This window comes from Gobius niger, assembly GCF_951799975.1.
Source record: "Gobius niger genome assembly, chromosome: 17".
Lineage (NCBI taxonomy): Eukaryota > Metazoa > Chordata > Actinopteri > Gobiiformes > Gobiidae > Gobius > Gobius niger.
Genome location: NC_136868.1, coordinates 13,573,525 through 13,590,580, shown reverse-complemented (window position 1 = coordinate 13,590,580; position 17,056 = coordinate 13,573,525). Strand labels below are relative to the sequence as shown.

Genomic DNA, 17,056 nt, shown 5'->3' with positions numbered 1-17,056 from the left:
GATCAGTTTTGTTGGCCTTGGTTTTCAAATGAGGCGTTACTCTGGCCTAAAGCCCTTATAGATTTGGGAAAAGCATTACTAGAGAAATGTGCTCGGTTCAGGCGGGGGGTCAGAGGTTTATGACTTCACATTTCCCTCCCACCAGCGTGGTTAGCATTGCTCTATAACAATAAGGAAATAAGCAGCTCTTGAGCAACAGGTGATATGACAGACTTCCGCATTGGGGAGCAGGAGTGGACTGTGGCAGTGGGAGGAGGACTGGTGCTGGTCTCTATGATTAGTCATTATTCTGACGGAGCAGAGCTGGACGAGAGGAGCAGCTAATCTAAGACGGGGCCCTGATGGACAGAACACAATTACACAGAAGACCTCGCCGCCGCCGCCGCCGCCTCTCCCTCTCCCTGTCTGTCTCCTACCATGCTCCTGGCACGTTTCTACTGTAGCTGCACATGATTTCTGGGCATTAAGCTCCTGTTGGCAGCCGCCTGTTTGTTGAGTCACGCACACACACACATCTCCCACTCGCGCCTCCTGGCATCGCCCCATTTAAGGCTGTCCAATTTACCGCTCGCTCCGTATACTCCTCCCCCCCCCACACACACACACACACACCCCGGCCCGCGTCGCCTCTGGTACGACTTCAGATTGCCGTCTAAATCCAGAAACGCTAAGCCATGTTCACATCCTTTTCCTGCTGCTACTTTTAGCCCTAGCGCTGATTCCAGGTCACATTTTTTTTTTTTTTTTTTTTTTCGTTTTATTTGGATGGCACCACTATTTCCTATCAGTGTGCTGGAGGATTTTGTACAGCTCAAGCTTGACATGTTTTTTTATTTGAGAAATTAGCTTTTTCTACCCTCCAGGGACTGTAGCTTTAGATGTAGCACTCTCAGCCCGGGTCTCCGGAGAAACAACCATATGTCTGGGGCCTGGCAGTCATCTGGAGAGAGGTACTGCGGCAGATTTTTCATTTTCAGTCGTACAATTTCATTCCTTGCGCATTCACAGCGCTGGAAAGGGTGAGTTGTTGGCTTTTTGCCTGGCGGAAAATTGACTATTTTTCTTGTTTTCCCGATTTTTAAACTTTGAAGAAATGTGTTTGTGCTGGTCTGTGTCGAAAAAAAATAAGCGCTACTGCTTCACATTAGAATGATGGTTTGACCTGAATGTGTTTTAAACAAGAGACTTCATGCTGCAAAACATTTCAGAATGTCAAAAATAGTGAAGAGGAGGAGATGCTGTGGCCGATTGTAGCACATGCCGGAATAGATTTTATGAATAATTTGAGTTAGTTAATAATGTGGCACCATGTGAGATGTGATTGACAGATAGTGGACAACAGGTTACCGTGTGTTTGTTTCAGATTTAATATACATATTCATTTCAACTACAGTAGTTAATTGTGCCAGTGGTAAGATGATGCTAATAATAATAATACAAATAATACTAATGATAATAATAATAATTATTATAATCTCTATGTTGTTTAACCCCTCAACCCCCATAGTAACCAAGCACACTTTCTCCAGTTTGGAGAAAAAAACTGGGTTGGGGCCGAAATTTAGCTCCCACAGCAGGCTGCATATATCAAATAAATGAATAATAATAAGCTGTGATTTGGTCAAAGCCCCAGCTTGACGGTAGCTTCATTAATAACAACGGCCTACACTTGTATTGCACTTTACAAGCCTGTGTCACAAGTTCCTCAAAGTACTACATAGTAGTCATTATTCATTAACGCCACACTCTGTGGTGGTAAGCTGTTATTGAAGCCATAGCCGCTCTGGGGCAGACTGTCCATTTACCAGGTGGCTATATAATGTGTTGTTCACATCCTGAGCCCTATTATGTCAGTGCCGTCTGCTGGACACGTGTGGGAACTTTTTTCTTTTTTTTTAAATTTAATGCCCCCTAGTGGCTAGAATGAGCACAAGGAAGCAACAAACAAACAAAAACGTGCCAGAAAAGCAACAATAACACAACAAATAAGTGACTAACGATGGACAAAAAGGTGACAAACCACAATCAAAAAGCAACAAAAAACGCGATGACAACGCGTTAAAAAAAAAAAATTACAACCAGTTTTGCAGGTCTTAGCATTCAAATGAGGCATTACACTGATCCTCTCCAGTCGAGAAGCCTTTAGATTTGGGTAATGCCGAACTGGAGAAAATGCATGCATTAACTGCGTATTTTTGTCCTGGTTTTGTCGCATGTTTGTTGTATTATTGTTGCTGTTCTGAAAACCTTTTGTTTTATTTTATTGCCTCTTTGTTGCTTTTTTTGTCACGTTTTCATCCTTGTTTTCGTCGCTGTTTTGACGTTTTTTTCCCAGAGGATTTGGGTAAAGCCAAGTTGTAGGAGATGCACTCAGTGAAGGCGGGAGGTAAGAGGTTAAAGGTGAATGGTTGGAATATTCACACAGTTGTAGGGCCCTGTCTAAAATGAAGTTCGGTAAGCAGTATTCTCGGTCAATGATTTCACTCTATCAACTATACTGTACTTGATTCAGCTACTTTTGGATGTTTTTGAGCGTGGTCCAAGTTAACACGGGACTAGTTAACCAGCCCCCAGATGCAAACTGAAAGACTTCACAGCGAGACGTCCTGAGACAAAGGAGTAGGACGGCGGGACATGCTGAGGGGTCAGGGTTCAAACCTCCCTCTATTCTCTTCTGATCGCTCTCCTTCACACACTTTTTGCTTTCTCTCCTCTTTTGGCCCCGGCCTATTATCTCCCTCACCAACTCCTCTCTCCCTCTCTGTTCAGCTTCATCCTGCAGTTTCCCTCTAACCCTCCTCTCTTCGTATACGCTCTCTCTCTCCGTCCATTTGCCGGAACAGCGCTGCAGATAATGCCTGTAATTGGAGTGACTCACACTTTTCCAGTGTGTTTGGACCAGATAAAGAATATTGTCAGCATTTTGCCGACATGGCCTCGGCTGGCGGAATTAAATGGACTCTGTTCTCTTCTGTCTGCAGCAAATTAAAAGCCTCTCAATTCATGTGTTCTCGCCCCGGGCTCATGCAGGGGCCTCCTATTCACACAGGGAGGGAGGGACCCCGAGAGTTAGCACTGGTCTTCATGCGCTCTCAAAGTCAGCAATGCAACAACAACCAATAAAGTTTAGATGCTACAGAAAAGCTTAAGTTTAATCACAGTTGGTTTGTGCCAACTTAACCAATACTAGCTTGACCATTCACTGTCCCCATACGTTCTAGACCAAGAAGCAGTTGCTGATCATCCATTAGCATTTCTAGTCATAATGTTTTGTAGTATTGCTATTTTAATGTCTTAAAGGAACAGGCCACCGTTTTTCCACACTGAGATATGTTTTTACCTGAGCTTAGACGAGTTGATGTGTACCTGTCTGGTCTTTACGAGTGCGCTCAGTTGTTGTTAGCATTAGCCTCTCCTCCTTTCCTCTATGGGGCCAAACGGGGGTGAAGTTAGACCTACAAAAGTGATCGCAACTTCTTCTTTTTGTTGTGTTCTCGTCTCTTTTTTTTGTCACGTTTTTATAATTTTTTGATCATCATGATTCTGTCACCTTTTGTGGCTTTTTTTGTTGCTTTTTCATTGCTTTCTTGCCGTGTTTTCATCACTTTTTCATCAATTTTTGTTGCTTTTCCATCACATATTCGTCGCATTTTCATCCTTGTTTTCGTTGCTATTTTTGATGCTTTTGGTTGCTGTTGAAGCTTTTAGATTTGGGTAAAGCCAAACAGGAGAAAATGCGCTCGGTTCATGTGGTGGTTAAGAAGTTGAATTAAAAAACAATAGAGTTTTTGTCAAGATTAACAGCTGCAATTGTGCGAGAACTATTACTGAAACTGAACTTATTGTGATTGCGTCGGTGAATTTGGGTCAGGAGATTGCAGAGTGACTTGCCCCCTTTTCTTTGTGTCTGTGCCTGGGAAGCTGTGGTAAAAGAATTACTTTGCTTACCTCAAATGAGTGTGACTGAATTAGATTCCTAGGCATGGTGGTACAACGGTTAGGGTTTCCCCTACTGCGAAAAAAAATGTACAATAGGCCAGAGTGAATGAGAGTGTGTTTGAGAGAGCTCCACACAAGTTTAAGTTTTTTTTCAGTAAATGAAGCTTGTATATTGTGTGCGTGCTCGACAGAACCCGTGCGGGACAGAGCGGTGGCAGCGCATGTGAGCAGAGGTGAGCGGTACAGTCACATTCATTATGCAGCGCGTCAAACCTGCAGCTGTCTCCTGCCCCCTTTGTACTGCTGTCTCTCCCAGTAAAAAGGAACTTGTCCGCGTTTTGTTTTTTGCATGCAAATGAGCGCGCTGCTTCATTCACGCTCCCGACACTGTGGACCCGGCTGTGATGTTATGGAAGCCTGTGCCAGTCTCCTCAGAATCAAGGAGCAACAGATGGGCAGAGAAGGGACGGAGTGTGTGGCCAAAGGGAGCAATCAGGTGCTGGGCAGGGGCTCTCTTTGGGGGTGGGGGGGGGAGAGGCTGTGCGGATGGTCTAACACTCCAGCCTCATCCCTGCAGTAGCCGTGTCGTTTTAGACTACACGTGTTTTTGATTGTCATCCTTTTCAACTAGCTTATTTTCACTCTTACTTCTTCATATGCCACATTGCTAACATTGCAATCAGATTATCGGATCATTTGTGTTCGCCGTGTACATGCTGCTGGCACTGGACTCGGGAGATATTTGCCCTGTGACACATGCATACAGAGACAAAATGACAGTGCACACAGCCAGTCGCTTCATACATTCACTCAGTCAACAGCCGAGCGCTCTTTGTAAACACAAGTCTGACCTTGAAGTGATGAGAAAGTTCCAACGAGCTTTCAAAGACATCTGGTTTGAAGGTAGTATATAAGATTTAATAGTGGTGAAGTGGGACTGTAGGTGGTTCATGCTGCGTCCTTGGTGTGATCTAATATTGACAAGCTCTTGAACATACCTCTCTGTTACCAATAGCAACGTGCCATCAGAAATCAGCTCATTTCTCTACCAATATCTTTTGGTTCGAGGTCAGATCATTTACACACTAAAATTGCGTTTACTTCATGTTTACTTGTAAATGCTGCGTGTGTTGTTGCCTCATTCTTGTGTTCTAATGGACGTTCTCCCCTCTCTCTGGCAGCTCTCCGAGGCTGTGGGTGGGATGTCGTGTCAGGGCTGAGGCCCGGCCCTCTCCCATGCGCCCTGTGCCCACTCACGCAGCTGCGGCGCCCACACAGCCACCCCTGCCACTGACGCCGCCCCTGGGACCCCCTTCCGGGACCCCCACCGGAGCAGAGCCACAGGAGCTTAGCCCAGAGGGAGTCTGACCATGTCCACGGAGACTGAGCTGCAGCCCGCGGTCAGGCCCAGCACTCTCAGACGGGACTCCAGGCGGAAAGGTATGTTCTCAGCAATGAACTCAATGGTTTCAATGGTGGTGGTGGCGGGGTAAAGCAAGGTGACCACTGAGCAATATCTCGACCCCAGAATTGCTCACTGGAGGGCAAAAGAACCCATTACCACACAATTTGATCTCACTAAGCCCAAGAGGGAACATTACTCTCCATATTGCCAACCTTATACCTTCTGCTTGAGCCATCTCCTCCAACTCCAAAAACCCCAAATAAAAGAAAGACCTAGAATATTGTATGTGTGGTTACATTTTTGACCATAAGACATGAGCCAAAACTTCGTCTGTCAAAAAGACTTTGTCAGATTCAGATCATAGGACTTCCTGTGGTCGCTTTGTGGACTTGGATTCTTTCTGGATTAAAAAAGAGTATGTATGTGGATGTGAAATCATGTGCCACTACTTTATCTGGATCCCAACAGAAAAATTAGCATATATGCTGTCAAGCTCAGACAATTGTATGTGACTACCTGGCTTTCTTCAGAATAGTGACGGTAGTTTGGCAGGACATCTTGTGTTGATCTTAGATACATTATTATTCAAGGCTTTGAAAGAACCATGGGGTCTATGATGACAACCAATAATTACCATGAATAAAACATGCATCCCAGTGTTTGCGGGAAACATATAATGTTTTCGACAGTGGCGCAGATGGTACATGATTTATATAAGTTTGGGCCATTTACCAGTTAAACTTAAAGCCATACTGTGCACCATTTCACCAAATAAATAAAGCCACACCGAAAAGCTATTATTTTATTACGTGTATGAAATATGCCTCAAACAAACGTGTGTTCAGACTGTGAGAATCGACTCCTGCTTGAACCAGGACATGTTGCTGCTTTGTTCTTGAGCACTAATGTTGTAATAATTGACTCTGTGCATAACTTCAAATCAAAACAACGCCGCCCAAGAAGTGACTTCTTGTTTCAATCCAGCTCACCAAAATAAAAGCACCATCTTATTCATTAGTTCAGCCGTTCATTAGTTCAACTTTCTGCCTAACTATTAACAGACAAAACACTTAAAATGTGTGTTTTTAGTTATGTTCTTGTAATCTTGCAAGTACCTGCTGAACTAATCAATGAGACGAGCTGTGTGCTTTTATTTTGGTGTGCTGGATCGAAACAGGAAGTCACTTCTTGGGCGGCGTTATTAGGATTCGATGCAGAGTCAATTGAAAACGATATGATCATAAGATTTAGATACATTTGGTCGTCATCCAAACCTTATTTTGGTAACCCTTTGCTAGGTAGCATTGTATTAGCTGCACATTCAGAAATCGGTTTGGTGTTGCTACATATGACTTGGAATCTTCTGTAATTTGGCTTTAAAGTGCCTGTTATTGTACGTACTGAATGTGTTTACACAATTCAAAACATGAGCTTCGGACCTCTCTGATCCCATTGTGCAACGCCCAGTGCAGATGTGCATGTTGTGGGAAAAATACAGGGTGCAACCGTTTCAGAGACAGCCCCGCACATTACCGTGCACAGATTTGTCCTTGGTGAAGATCATATTCATTTCCATTTTGCCTTGGGTCGCTGCGACAGAGTGCTGTTGTTGGCGGCTAATTAACAGGTAGGGGGTTATTACGTTACAGTGGGTTGCCAGCAGACAGGTGCGCTGACACTGAGCTGGTGTGTGCAGGTGCTGAATGCTCCAGAGGTGGGTGGTTTTAGCAGGTGTAGAGCAGGCAGAGCGGGCCCAGAGCAGAGGTGATGCCAGGGGCCACGCTGGCAGCCATAATGCAGCTGCCTGGTGCCACCTGCTCCTATGCCAACGGCCAGAATTCTCCCAATCAGTGCCATGATTGATGTGGCAAGACATGCAGCCAGTGCACTGTGACAAGGCGAGAAACAAAAATAAAAAGTCTAGAGGCTACCACCAAGTGTAAGGTAGAATATCCTTGCTCACTTGCATTTTGACACTACAGTAACATGCCTTTGATTGTCAATGATTCATCTGTGTTTGCTCTGAAAGCTTTAGGCACAACATTCACTCAAATGTCTATAGTAAAAGTATATAATGCAAAGGAAACAAAATATAAACAAAAAGTTGATATTCTCATCATTATAGTTTTGCAAGCCTTCCAAACAACTGACTACATACAGAACTATACAGTACATGTAGATTGCAGACAAATTTACGTCTTTTGTGTATATGCATCTCGATCTGTTGTAAATGTAAAATACTGAACAAATTCACTATCGCCTGAAGCAGGTGGCTCACAGCACACACATGGTGCATTTGAGCAATGCCAGAAAAAACAGTACACAGAATGAGAAGGGAAGCCTCAGTGCCTCTCATGTCCTATTTAGAAACGCCATTGTTCAGCTGCAACGCTGATCATGTTCATCAGTCAGTGTGCTGCCCAAAGACACAGGCAGAGGCTCGTCGGAGCTGGGAGAGGAGCCCAGAGCTGAGCAGGAGAGGCGCGGTGATGAATGATGCGCCTGAAGCCTTCAGACTAGAGACACTGCACTAGTAACCTGTGATGTCACCAGTGTACCTGCTGGGAATGACCAGGTGAAGTTACTGTACAGAACCGTATTTAGAAATAGGACAAAGGTGAGGAGGGCGAAAGCATTACTGGGAAATGTTATATGCCGTGTGAAGCTTGCAAGGGCAAACTGGGGCTGCACAATGAATTGTCAAGAGTTGTGAACACAGGCTAAAAAAATGTCATGGTAACTTAAAAAAAGAGTTCAGTCCATCAATCATTTTCCTAACTTCAATTCTAGCCTTGTTTTTGGTCCTGGTTCAGATTTAATGGATCGTACTGTGATGAAATAGTGTAGTGAAATCTCAAAATACAGTAATTTAATACCTTGCTGTTACGATTGAAGGTACCCCACTTATGCAATCCAATTTTTACATATTTGATCCATTTACCCGCTATTCGTCCCATGCTCATCCCCCCGACTACACCCCTATCCTCGCTGCTCTCTCTCTCTGCCCGGGCTTGCATGTGTTTTTTTTAATGGGAAGTTAAATTTACAGCGAGTAGCCCAGTCAAACACGTCCTCTCGCACGCTCATCTTTGTTCTGATCTGGGTCATTTTTCCATTACACAGTCTCCCAGTCTCTCAGCGGGGTGATGAAAGTCAAATGCAATCGTATACCACACGCGAGCAGCTGCCGAGCTCTGGGAATAGGCTACTTTGATAATGTTCCTGTTATTTTGCCCCCCTCCCCTTGTGCACATCCTGGCGCACACACACTCCCCTGTCTGAGCCTTCTGAGTTGCCTGATTTGAATGAAAATAGCTCTAAATGAAAAGCACATCATAGAGTAAAGCAGTGTCTTCGTTATTGTCAGAATCCCTACAGGACAGTCGGCCATTCTTCCCATTCGCTTTTATTCTGAATCCGTGACTTACAAATGACCTTGGCGCGTTCGACCGAGACGGGGACTGACGGGAGAGAGCGAGTGAAGAAGACTAATGATTTGTCTTGAAGCAGCGCTGTTTAATCTAGCGCCATTGTTCCCTGGCTCTGGGCAGAAGAATGTAATGAAAACCACGACGGGACGTCCCACATTCATCACACGAGGCGCACGTGTCCCTGTGTCAGTGCCTGCCATTGGTTCTGAAGCGACGGGATGGTTTCTCAAGCACAATTATGTTTCGTTTCTGTGCTCAGGTTGGACCAATTTGCCTGTAAGGAGAGGTTTTATTGAATTACAGCGACAGGTAGAGATAACCTCCGGCCTTTAGCATTTACGTGACCTAAAGTGAAGAAAATTAGCGGCGTGTGTCCTCCCGCAGTGAATAAGCCCCGTGTTATTGGCCGGGTTTGAAGTGTGATGTCTTTATTAATCCACGCCAAATGCACAAGATTAGAGCTGTGACTCTTCCATCGCTCCTGCCACTGCTCTCGTTCGCGCAGGAATAAAGGAAACATGTCTATTCTATGGGTTTGAAAATCACATAGCAGAAGCAATCTATCCACATCGATTGATTCTAAGCTCCTCCAGAATCCCAGTTCAGTTCACCAGATCAGTTCCTATTTGTGTCCATACAGTAAAGGAATTACAGTATTATATATTCTGGCTTTTGGAAATACTACACAAACCTTAAGCTTCTTGCATTATAGCTTTTGAATACTGTACTTATCTGGACAATGCCTCTCAGACAAAGTTAGGATGAATTGGAGATGTGAAGTTTGCCAGCAGAAAAAGCAATCTCTGGTGCTCGGAGGAAAACGAAACGGACAACAAAGCTACGCTGTGAAGGGAAGAGCAATGAAGAGCAGTTTGCTCATGGACATAATCGATGTTTGGTGAAGGCGTCTGCACTTTCAAAAACACGGAGAAGCTTCACGGATGTTGACAGTGTGACTAGACCATCCACTTTGAGCGCTGATACAAAAATGTGCGGGATTCTTGAAACCTTATCCGGTATATAGGCTCATGCGAAGCAAAGACTGTTGTAGATCTTTCTGAAATTTGTCAGTTAATTCAGACGAGACTGTCAGAGCAACTTCAAAGTGCAGCTCTTTTGGGGGACTGTTGGTTGCTGATTGTGGTCAGTTACTGCTCAGTCTTGCGATGTTCAGTGTTTGAGCCAATGACAAATGAGGGAAGGAGGAAAGGCTCGCCCAAATAGTTCACTTAACTTTCAGTCACATAATCTCAACCTGCATATCAGGAAGCAGATGGCCATAACATCATGTGCACCAGTATTAGACAGGTGGTCACCATGTTCTGCCTGAAACACATCCAACATAGCAAAGGCAATTTATCCGCACCCATCCACAATATTTTCGGCGTGTATAAAACTGTTTCAGCTGTGAGCCACATCTCTTAGTGGTACTTATTTATTTGCTTGTGAATTTGGAACTTCCGTGGCCATTAAAAACACATATTTCATCACGTTTTCTCCGCATCGACGCACAATTGCATTTGAAAATTGACGCCTTCGCTGTTTGTCCATTCCCTTTGAGGAAAATTCAGCAACGATTGTACCGGCTTGAACAACTTCCATAGCTGTCAAGAAATCCGCGAAAGTGTCCTGATGGCTGTGAAAAATCTCAGTGTAGTGTCACAATGGGATTTGGCTGAGTGTGAGTTTGTGTGGGAGTAGGGAGGGGGGGGGGGGGTACGCTGCTGTGGATCTGGCAACCGCTGGCACGAGAAGAGTGGTTAAAGGTTATAGGCGTGCAGCTGTTAGCGTGTGGGCATGAGCGTGGCGTGCGTGGGTGTCTGTTTTGCCCGTCTCTGGTGTGCGATTAGCAAACACATTATCTTACGTGGTGTGGGTATTATGCACACATCGAGTCTATCTGGCACAATCACCGCCGCCATTTACTCTGATATCTTCCCCCCGAGGATACCCCAGCACAAACAATGCTATTTGACTGTCTGCGTGTGTGCGTGGGGGGGTCTATGAGAGGTAATCAGATCTGTTCCCTCCAATCAGGCAGAGATTGAATTGAATTGGCTGCCTCTCTACTGTTGTCACTAGAGGCCAGTCATGGGTACAGGGGTGATAGAAGACAAGAACGACCCGAGCTAGCAGACAGTGACATAGACTTTCTCAAACTATATTTAGAGATAAGTGGCTCCTCTCTGTCCTGCTGCTATCTCTGCCCCTCTGCGCCATCACTTTATTTCTAGAGAATTAGTTTGCTGCATCCGTCCTGCTGCCTGGCACCTCCAGCCCACATCTTTGGCCGCTGTTCAAAAGTACGACACACCTGATTAAACCTTGGGGAAATATCTATTATAGCTTGAATAAAAGACAACAATGTTACAGTAAACCGTGAATGTGTTTCCAGCACTGTGCTACCCAGAGGTGACTCGTAGTGAGTTCAATTTAGGAAAGCATACCTTTTACTTCTTCTTGCATTATGGGATTTGATGTAACAATTTCCACACTTGAATTACATTTTCTTGCTATTTTTCCTATTGGCCAACTGCTGAGTCATCTCTTCTTCTTATTTTACTTTGTGTTGAGAAAGTTTATTTGCTTGTGAAAATCTCTTTATATTCCGCCAGAAAAGGCAAAAAATTGTGAAAAAGCATGTTTTGTCAAACATGTCAAAACATACTTCCTTCAGCATACAAGTCGTACTAGGGGGCCACGCCCCCTTGGATGCTGTATGTGGTGCTATATGGTGCGTTCCAGGCAACTGGTTACTTGTAAATTTCCCACTTCACACTTGGAAAAATGCCTTGGAACGCCACTCAAAGTGGTAATTACAACTTGTAGAGTTCGTATGCGAGACGAAGACAGTAATGGCGACCCCCAGTGGAGGAGCACCGCTAATGTTAAAACTGTTGTTACAGTTTTAACCACCGCATAAGTGATGTGAATGTAACTTTTGGTCACAGCTTTCAAAATAGCGTTATGTTACATGGTTTTGATTATTTTATTTCTTCCCGTGTCTGCGTATCCATCCATCCATCCATCCATCCATCCATTTTTTTCTGCTTTATCCAGGGCCGGGTCGGGGCAGCAGTCTCAGCAGAGCTGCCCAGACTTCCCGGTCCACCCACACCTCCCACTGTGTCCTGGGTCTTCCACGAGACCTCCTCTCAATAGGACATGCCTGGTACCAGGAGGCATCCGGAACAGATGCCCTAGCCACCTCAGCTGGCTCCTTTCGTTTTGTTTACATACAGTATGAGTTTAATCACCTGGAACGCTCTGAGGTCGTAAGTCGTAATTTTCAAGTGGGCAAGATTCCAGCTACCTGAAATGCACTACTTGTTCTAGTCTCAGAGGGGACCCTATTGTACATGTTTTTTCTGGTAAGGGACACCCAAGGGAAACCATTGTTTTGCTTTAATATTTTGAGATTCCTCCTTTTAATTCCAAGGCAATAATCACTTTGAGTAACCAAACCATTATTTACAATGCCCGAGGTTGTATCTGGGGTCAGGTCAGGACACGGGGAGGCTGTTGTCCCCCGCTCCACGCCCCACGCTTCTCGTATTTGCTCTCATAAGTCCTGTGTGTCTGAGGAGCTGCTCTCTGATCCTCTCTGTGAGCTCAGCTTTAGCCCTCAACTTCAGTTTGTGCTGCTTTCTCCCACCTCACCGCTAACTACTGTCTCCATAGCAACAGTTTGGTCCCTGCTCATAATTTGCACAAAAGGAAAATGTCCCAATGTCACACAAAGCTGTAATAGAGGCCCACGCGCTCACCCTGCTGTGCGGCTGAAGGACTCGCCTCCGAAAGGGCAGTTCTTATTTGTTAGATGTTGACAGGCTGCTGTTTTCTATTTCTAACACACGCCAAAGTGTCTGTTTTCCATATGTGAGACGAAGACAGACAACGAGAAAGTTAAAAGGTCAGTGGTTTTGAAGAAATTAAAGAAAGAGTAAAGTTTTGTGCATTTATTTTGTTTATGAATTTATACTAAAAAAAAACTTAGACACAGAGGATAGATCACAAGATTGTAAATTGCTGCGGACCCCGGGACCAGAGGAGTGCATTAGAAATATTAATGCTATGCCTCACAGTAAAGTCAAAAAGGAAGGTATTTGTAAAGCATACTGCACTTCCTTGTACACAGCACATCTCTGGATTAAATATAAGAAAAAGGCTTATTTAATTGTCTATTGTTTTTCTTTGAGTTTGGAATAGGGATGATTTGATTGAATTGTATATAGTATCCGACGTAACGCTTCGGGCAGGTCACATTCGATAACTTCAGGAGTCATGTGTTTTGTAATCACAACAGCACGAGAAGATAACCATGCTCGGCACAAAGCTCAATCATCAGGACGACATAGTAATTGTGTGCAACGCTAATATAAAAGAAAACGTGCCCTGGATGGCACTTTTCATTAAACTAAATTGAAATGATTAAGATAAAGTAAAGCTGGTTTTCTGGGATATTAAATAAAAGCACAGATTCATAATTGATTTGGAAATTTGGTTTCTCACTGAAGCACATCTTAGTGGAAAGACACAATTTGAAAGGTCATGGTCTTTTTAGCCAAATTGATTTTTCTGTTTTATTCTACGTACTGTATATGGCAGAATTAAATGAATAGTTAGTCCCACAAAACCTTGTTGTCCATCTACACCTGATCGACTAACTAAATCTATCTCTCCATGACTTTTTTATCATTCCAAAGAAGGAAAACTCATTTTTAAAATGTGGATTTAACTTCAGCCCTTTTTGTTTACTGTTGAAGCTGAAATCTTCAGAACACACCTTTTCAAGTACTTCCTGTTGCCTTCAGTCGGAGTCAGGCTTCGGATGTTCAAGTAATGAAAGCGCTTAGACTAGAGAGAGAGAGAGGAGATGAGAGAGTCCACAGGCAGAGACGGCGGAGCTTCCTGTTCCTCCTCTCTCCGTATGAAGTCTCCAGTCTGTGTTCCCGGTGCCCAGCCGAGCCAGCCCAGGGAAAAGGTTCGTTACACCGCAGATGAGAGGCAGGGAGCTCCATGTTTTGGCACCCGTCAGACAGGGAGCTTTGTTGTGGCAGGCTCGCCGTCACTTGAAAGAACGAGCGGCATCTTCAGAGGGACTTACCTGTGTTTGCTAATGCTGTGACACACATTCCACCGCAGTCGCACGCCTCGGGAAACAAATCGTCACTCAGATGTCTCGGCGAAATAATGCGCTTTTGGTGAAAAGACTCAAAGAGGAATTAGACAGAGGCAATTTTGCTTTTGTAGTACAAGTGCTCATGTTAGTAATAGGTGTTGTTAAGCATAAAAGCTTCAACTCAGTCCATTCAGATAAATCATGGCTTGGCGACATGTAAACAGGCAGCAACCTCCCTCTCCCTCGGGATCGCTGCATTGTTTGCCTTTTTCTGCAAACTGCATTTGTGGTTTCTGTGTCCCACATTGTTTTACTGGATGCTTTTGTACGTCTTTACTGTATTTTTGTTGGGATCAGTGGATTCTATTTACTGGGTCCATAATGGTTCTGGAAGAAAGCAGGTTTTTAAAAGTAAACAGCTTGCTAATCAGCTAAACCCATTTGAGATCTACACATTTCAATGGAGCACAGTTGTACAGTCATAAGAGGAGCTCCAGGAAACAAAAAAGGGACAAACAAGGAGGTGTATGGGTGAGACTCACAGCTAAGCCACACATGACTTCTATTATCCCGGCTAATGGACGTTCACTGGAGAATAAAACAAATTAATTGCTAAGCTCTTCCCAGAAGATGTGAAAGACTGTTGTGGAGCGGAGGGACCTGCACAGGAGGAGGAGGTGGAGGAGATGGCCAGTGCAGGACACCACGCTCTGAAACAGGGATAAACCCAGGAAGTGCTGCACCGTTTAAGAGGATCAGAGGAGACTGAAGGCAGCCAGCCAGGTTTCCTCCGGGTGCTACAGTATTCCCTTCCTCCAAAAACATACGGGTCAGGTTGACCCACAGTGGTGGCGCGGCTCAGGACTAACACCTGAACACAGTTTCGTTGTACAATGACAAATAAAGCACTTACTTACTTACTTCATTTCAGTCCTGCCAGGGTTACAGTGAAGATGAAGCTCAACCATCACAATGTAACTTAATTAATCCACAAGGTATCCTCTTTCTTTTCCTCTTCTCTTGATTTGCTTTCCCTTACACTTATTGTGATTTTAGTGCTCTCCTTCCCTGTTGTAATCCCAGACAAACAGAGCGTGTCATATCAGAAATGACATCTGACTAAAATCGATGAGCAGACAACTGAACCGCAAAGAGATGTCGAACATATATAACAGTATATTCATGCGTCTATTGATAAACGTAGTTGCTATACAGAACAGAACTTTGCGCGTTGTGAGCTCAGGGCCGTCTTGACAGCGTGGTCTGAGGGGAAGAGCTTCAGCGTTGCATGACAGGATGCTCGGGGCTTGTTTACTTTGGCCCAGTCTCTGATGCCCCGTCAGAGCCCGTGCGCGTTACACATAAATACAGCACTCATTCACACGCGTGCAGCTTGGGGCCGCGTTCCCCTCCGTTTGTGAGACCAATTAGCCTGTAATTAAAGCCGGGGCGAGAAACAAGCTTTTTACCACCCAGTGTCCTAGAGAGGCGTGCGAAGCGGCAGGACACAGTGAATCATCCGAGTGTTTGGATGGGCCTCACGCTAGCGCTGCCATTGTTGCCTTATTATTAAGAGAGCCCCCAAAGGTAAGATGAGATGAAATGAGAGGGTCGAGGACATGATTAAATGGCGGGCGGCTCTAAAGAACATATTGTGGGCTTTGTGCGTGTAAATGAAGTTCATTTTGTCTGATGAAACAGGCTTCTCGGACTGCCGCTCTACCTTGTCCAGGTTCCATTTAGAGAGGCTGCTAATCAACACAGAGCTGTATTTACAGGTAATTGTGGCTCATTCTGAACTCTGCTTTTGGCACGTATCATAGTTATTGTCATTACAGTAACACTATAAACAAAGGCTGGCTCTGAAAATGCATTTGTGGCTGAGAGTGTGGCCACAATGACAAGCTTAAAAGCGCAGGGCAGAGAGGCTTTTTGCCATTTGTTTTGTACAATCTATTGGACACAGAGCCAGGCGTATTTGGGCAGAGTATCACAGAGCTTTTGTGAAATCAAAACAAAATAACAGAATTGAGTTACCTGAAAAACTCATTTTCTCAGGTGCGTTTGCAGGTCGTACTGTAGTTTGGAAAAGGTCATGCTGAGCAGATCTATCATTACCAGATACTGCTTGTGTGTAATTTTCATTCAAGAGTCCTCTTTGCCGTTGTGTTCCTATAGGGAGACAGTGACTCGGATGGAAGAGCGTTTGTCCTATGTGGTTCAATCCCTGCTTCAGCCCGGGCACACTGTTGTTGTGTACTTGAGCCAAACACTTTACTCACCCTGCCGGTGTACATGGTTGTTGGTGCAGGGTCGGATTCCTGGTGACATAGAGGCTACCACTTCTCCAGCTTTCCAGCCCAGAGCAGGTGTGGTTACTAAAGTAGCTTACCACCAAGTGTGAGGAGTAAGTGGATATAAGCCTGTTCTTTTCATTTTTAATATCGAGGAACAGCAGAATCTCAGAAGGTTGTGTTTGGCAGGTTCATCCCTTCTAGCCACATGCATTTCTTTAAACTTCACACGCCTTGCCTGTACAAATGTGTTAGTATGATGGCTGCCTTGTGTTCTTCCTTCAGCATTATAGACTCTCACTGGTCAAACGTTATTGACCCCATCGTGAGCTAAACAATGTTTGTGTCCCGAGAGATAGAAATGTAGCCTACAGCCGGTCCACTGTGGTGCGGGTCGGCACTCGCTCGGCCATAATTGTGTTAACGCGACCAAAACACAAACACTCTCCCTCCCCCTGGCCACGGAGTCTGGTTGGAGGAAAAGGCATACATAACATTGGTCATGGGTGTTTCTCCACCCCAAGTACTTCCCACTTACCGCTAAGTCTGGAGTGGCAAGATCTGCAAGTGCTCCTACTAAGTGCACAATGTTACGCTACAGTCTGTGTTTAGAAACACAAGATTAGGCCCAAAGTCAACGTAGTTTGGCAGCCATGTCTCCATAAGCCTGTCTGAGAGCAACTGTGCTGTGGCCACAAATGTGTGCGAAGAAAATGATGCAATTGTGAGTGTCAGGAAGAGTAATAATTGTATTTATGATCAATTACATGTCTCACCTGAAATACAGAAATATTCATTCACTGATTTTATTCTCTGGCATTTTCAGCTCTGACATCTCAACATCTAATCTCTCTCTCCATTCCTA

General features: G+C 44.6%; 1 protein-coding gene across 5 annotated transcripts in view; it reads left to right on the top strand.

Moving 5' to 3' along the window:
• The window catches only part of dab1a (DAB adaptor protein 1a), a 115,124-nt gene that overhangs the window by 40,789 nt on the left and 57,279 nt on the right, over positions 1-17,056 (top strand). For all 5 annotated transcript variants that reach the window (XM_079575388.1, XM_079575387.1, XM_079575386.1 and 2 more), the window contains exon 2: positions 5,121-5,379. In XM_079575388.1, coding sequence (XP_079431514.1) covers positions 5,310-5,379 — 70 coding nt within the window. In that variant the 5' untranslated portion in view covers positions 5,121-5,309. The remainder of the gene's footprint in view (positions 1-5,120; positions 5,380-17,056) is intronic.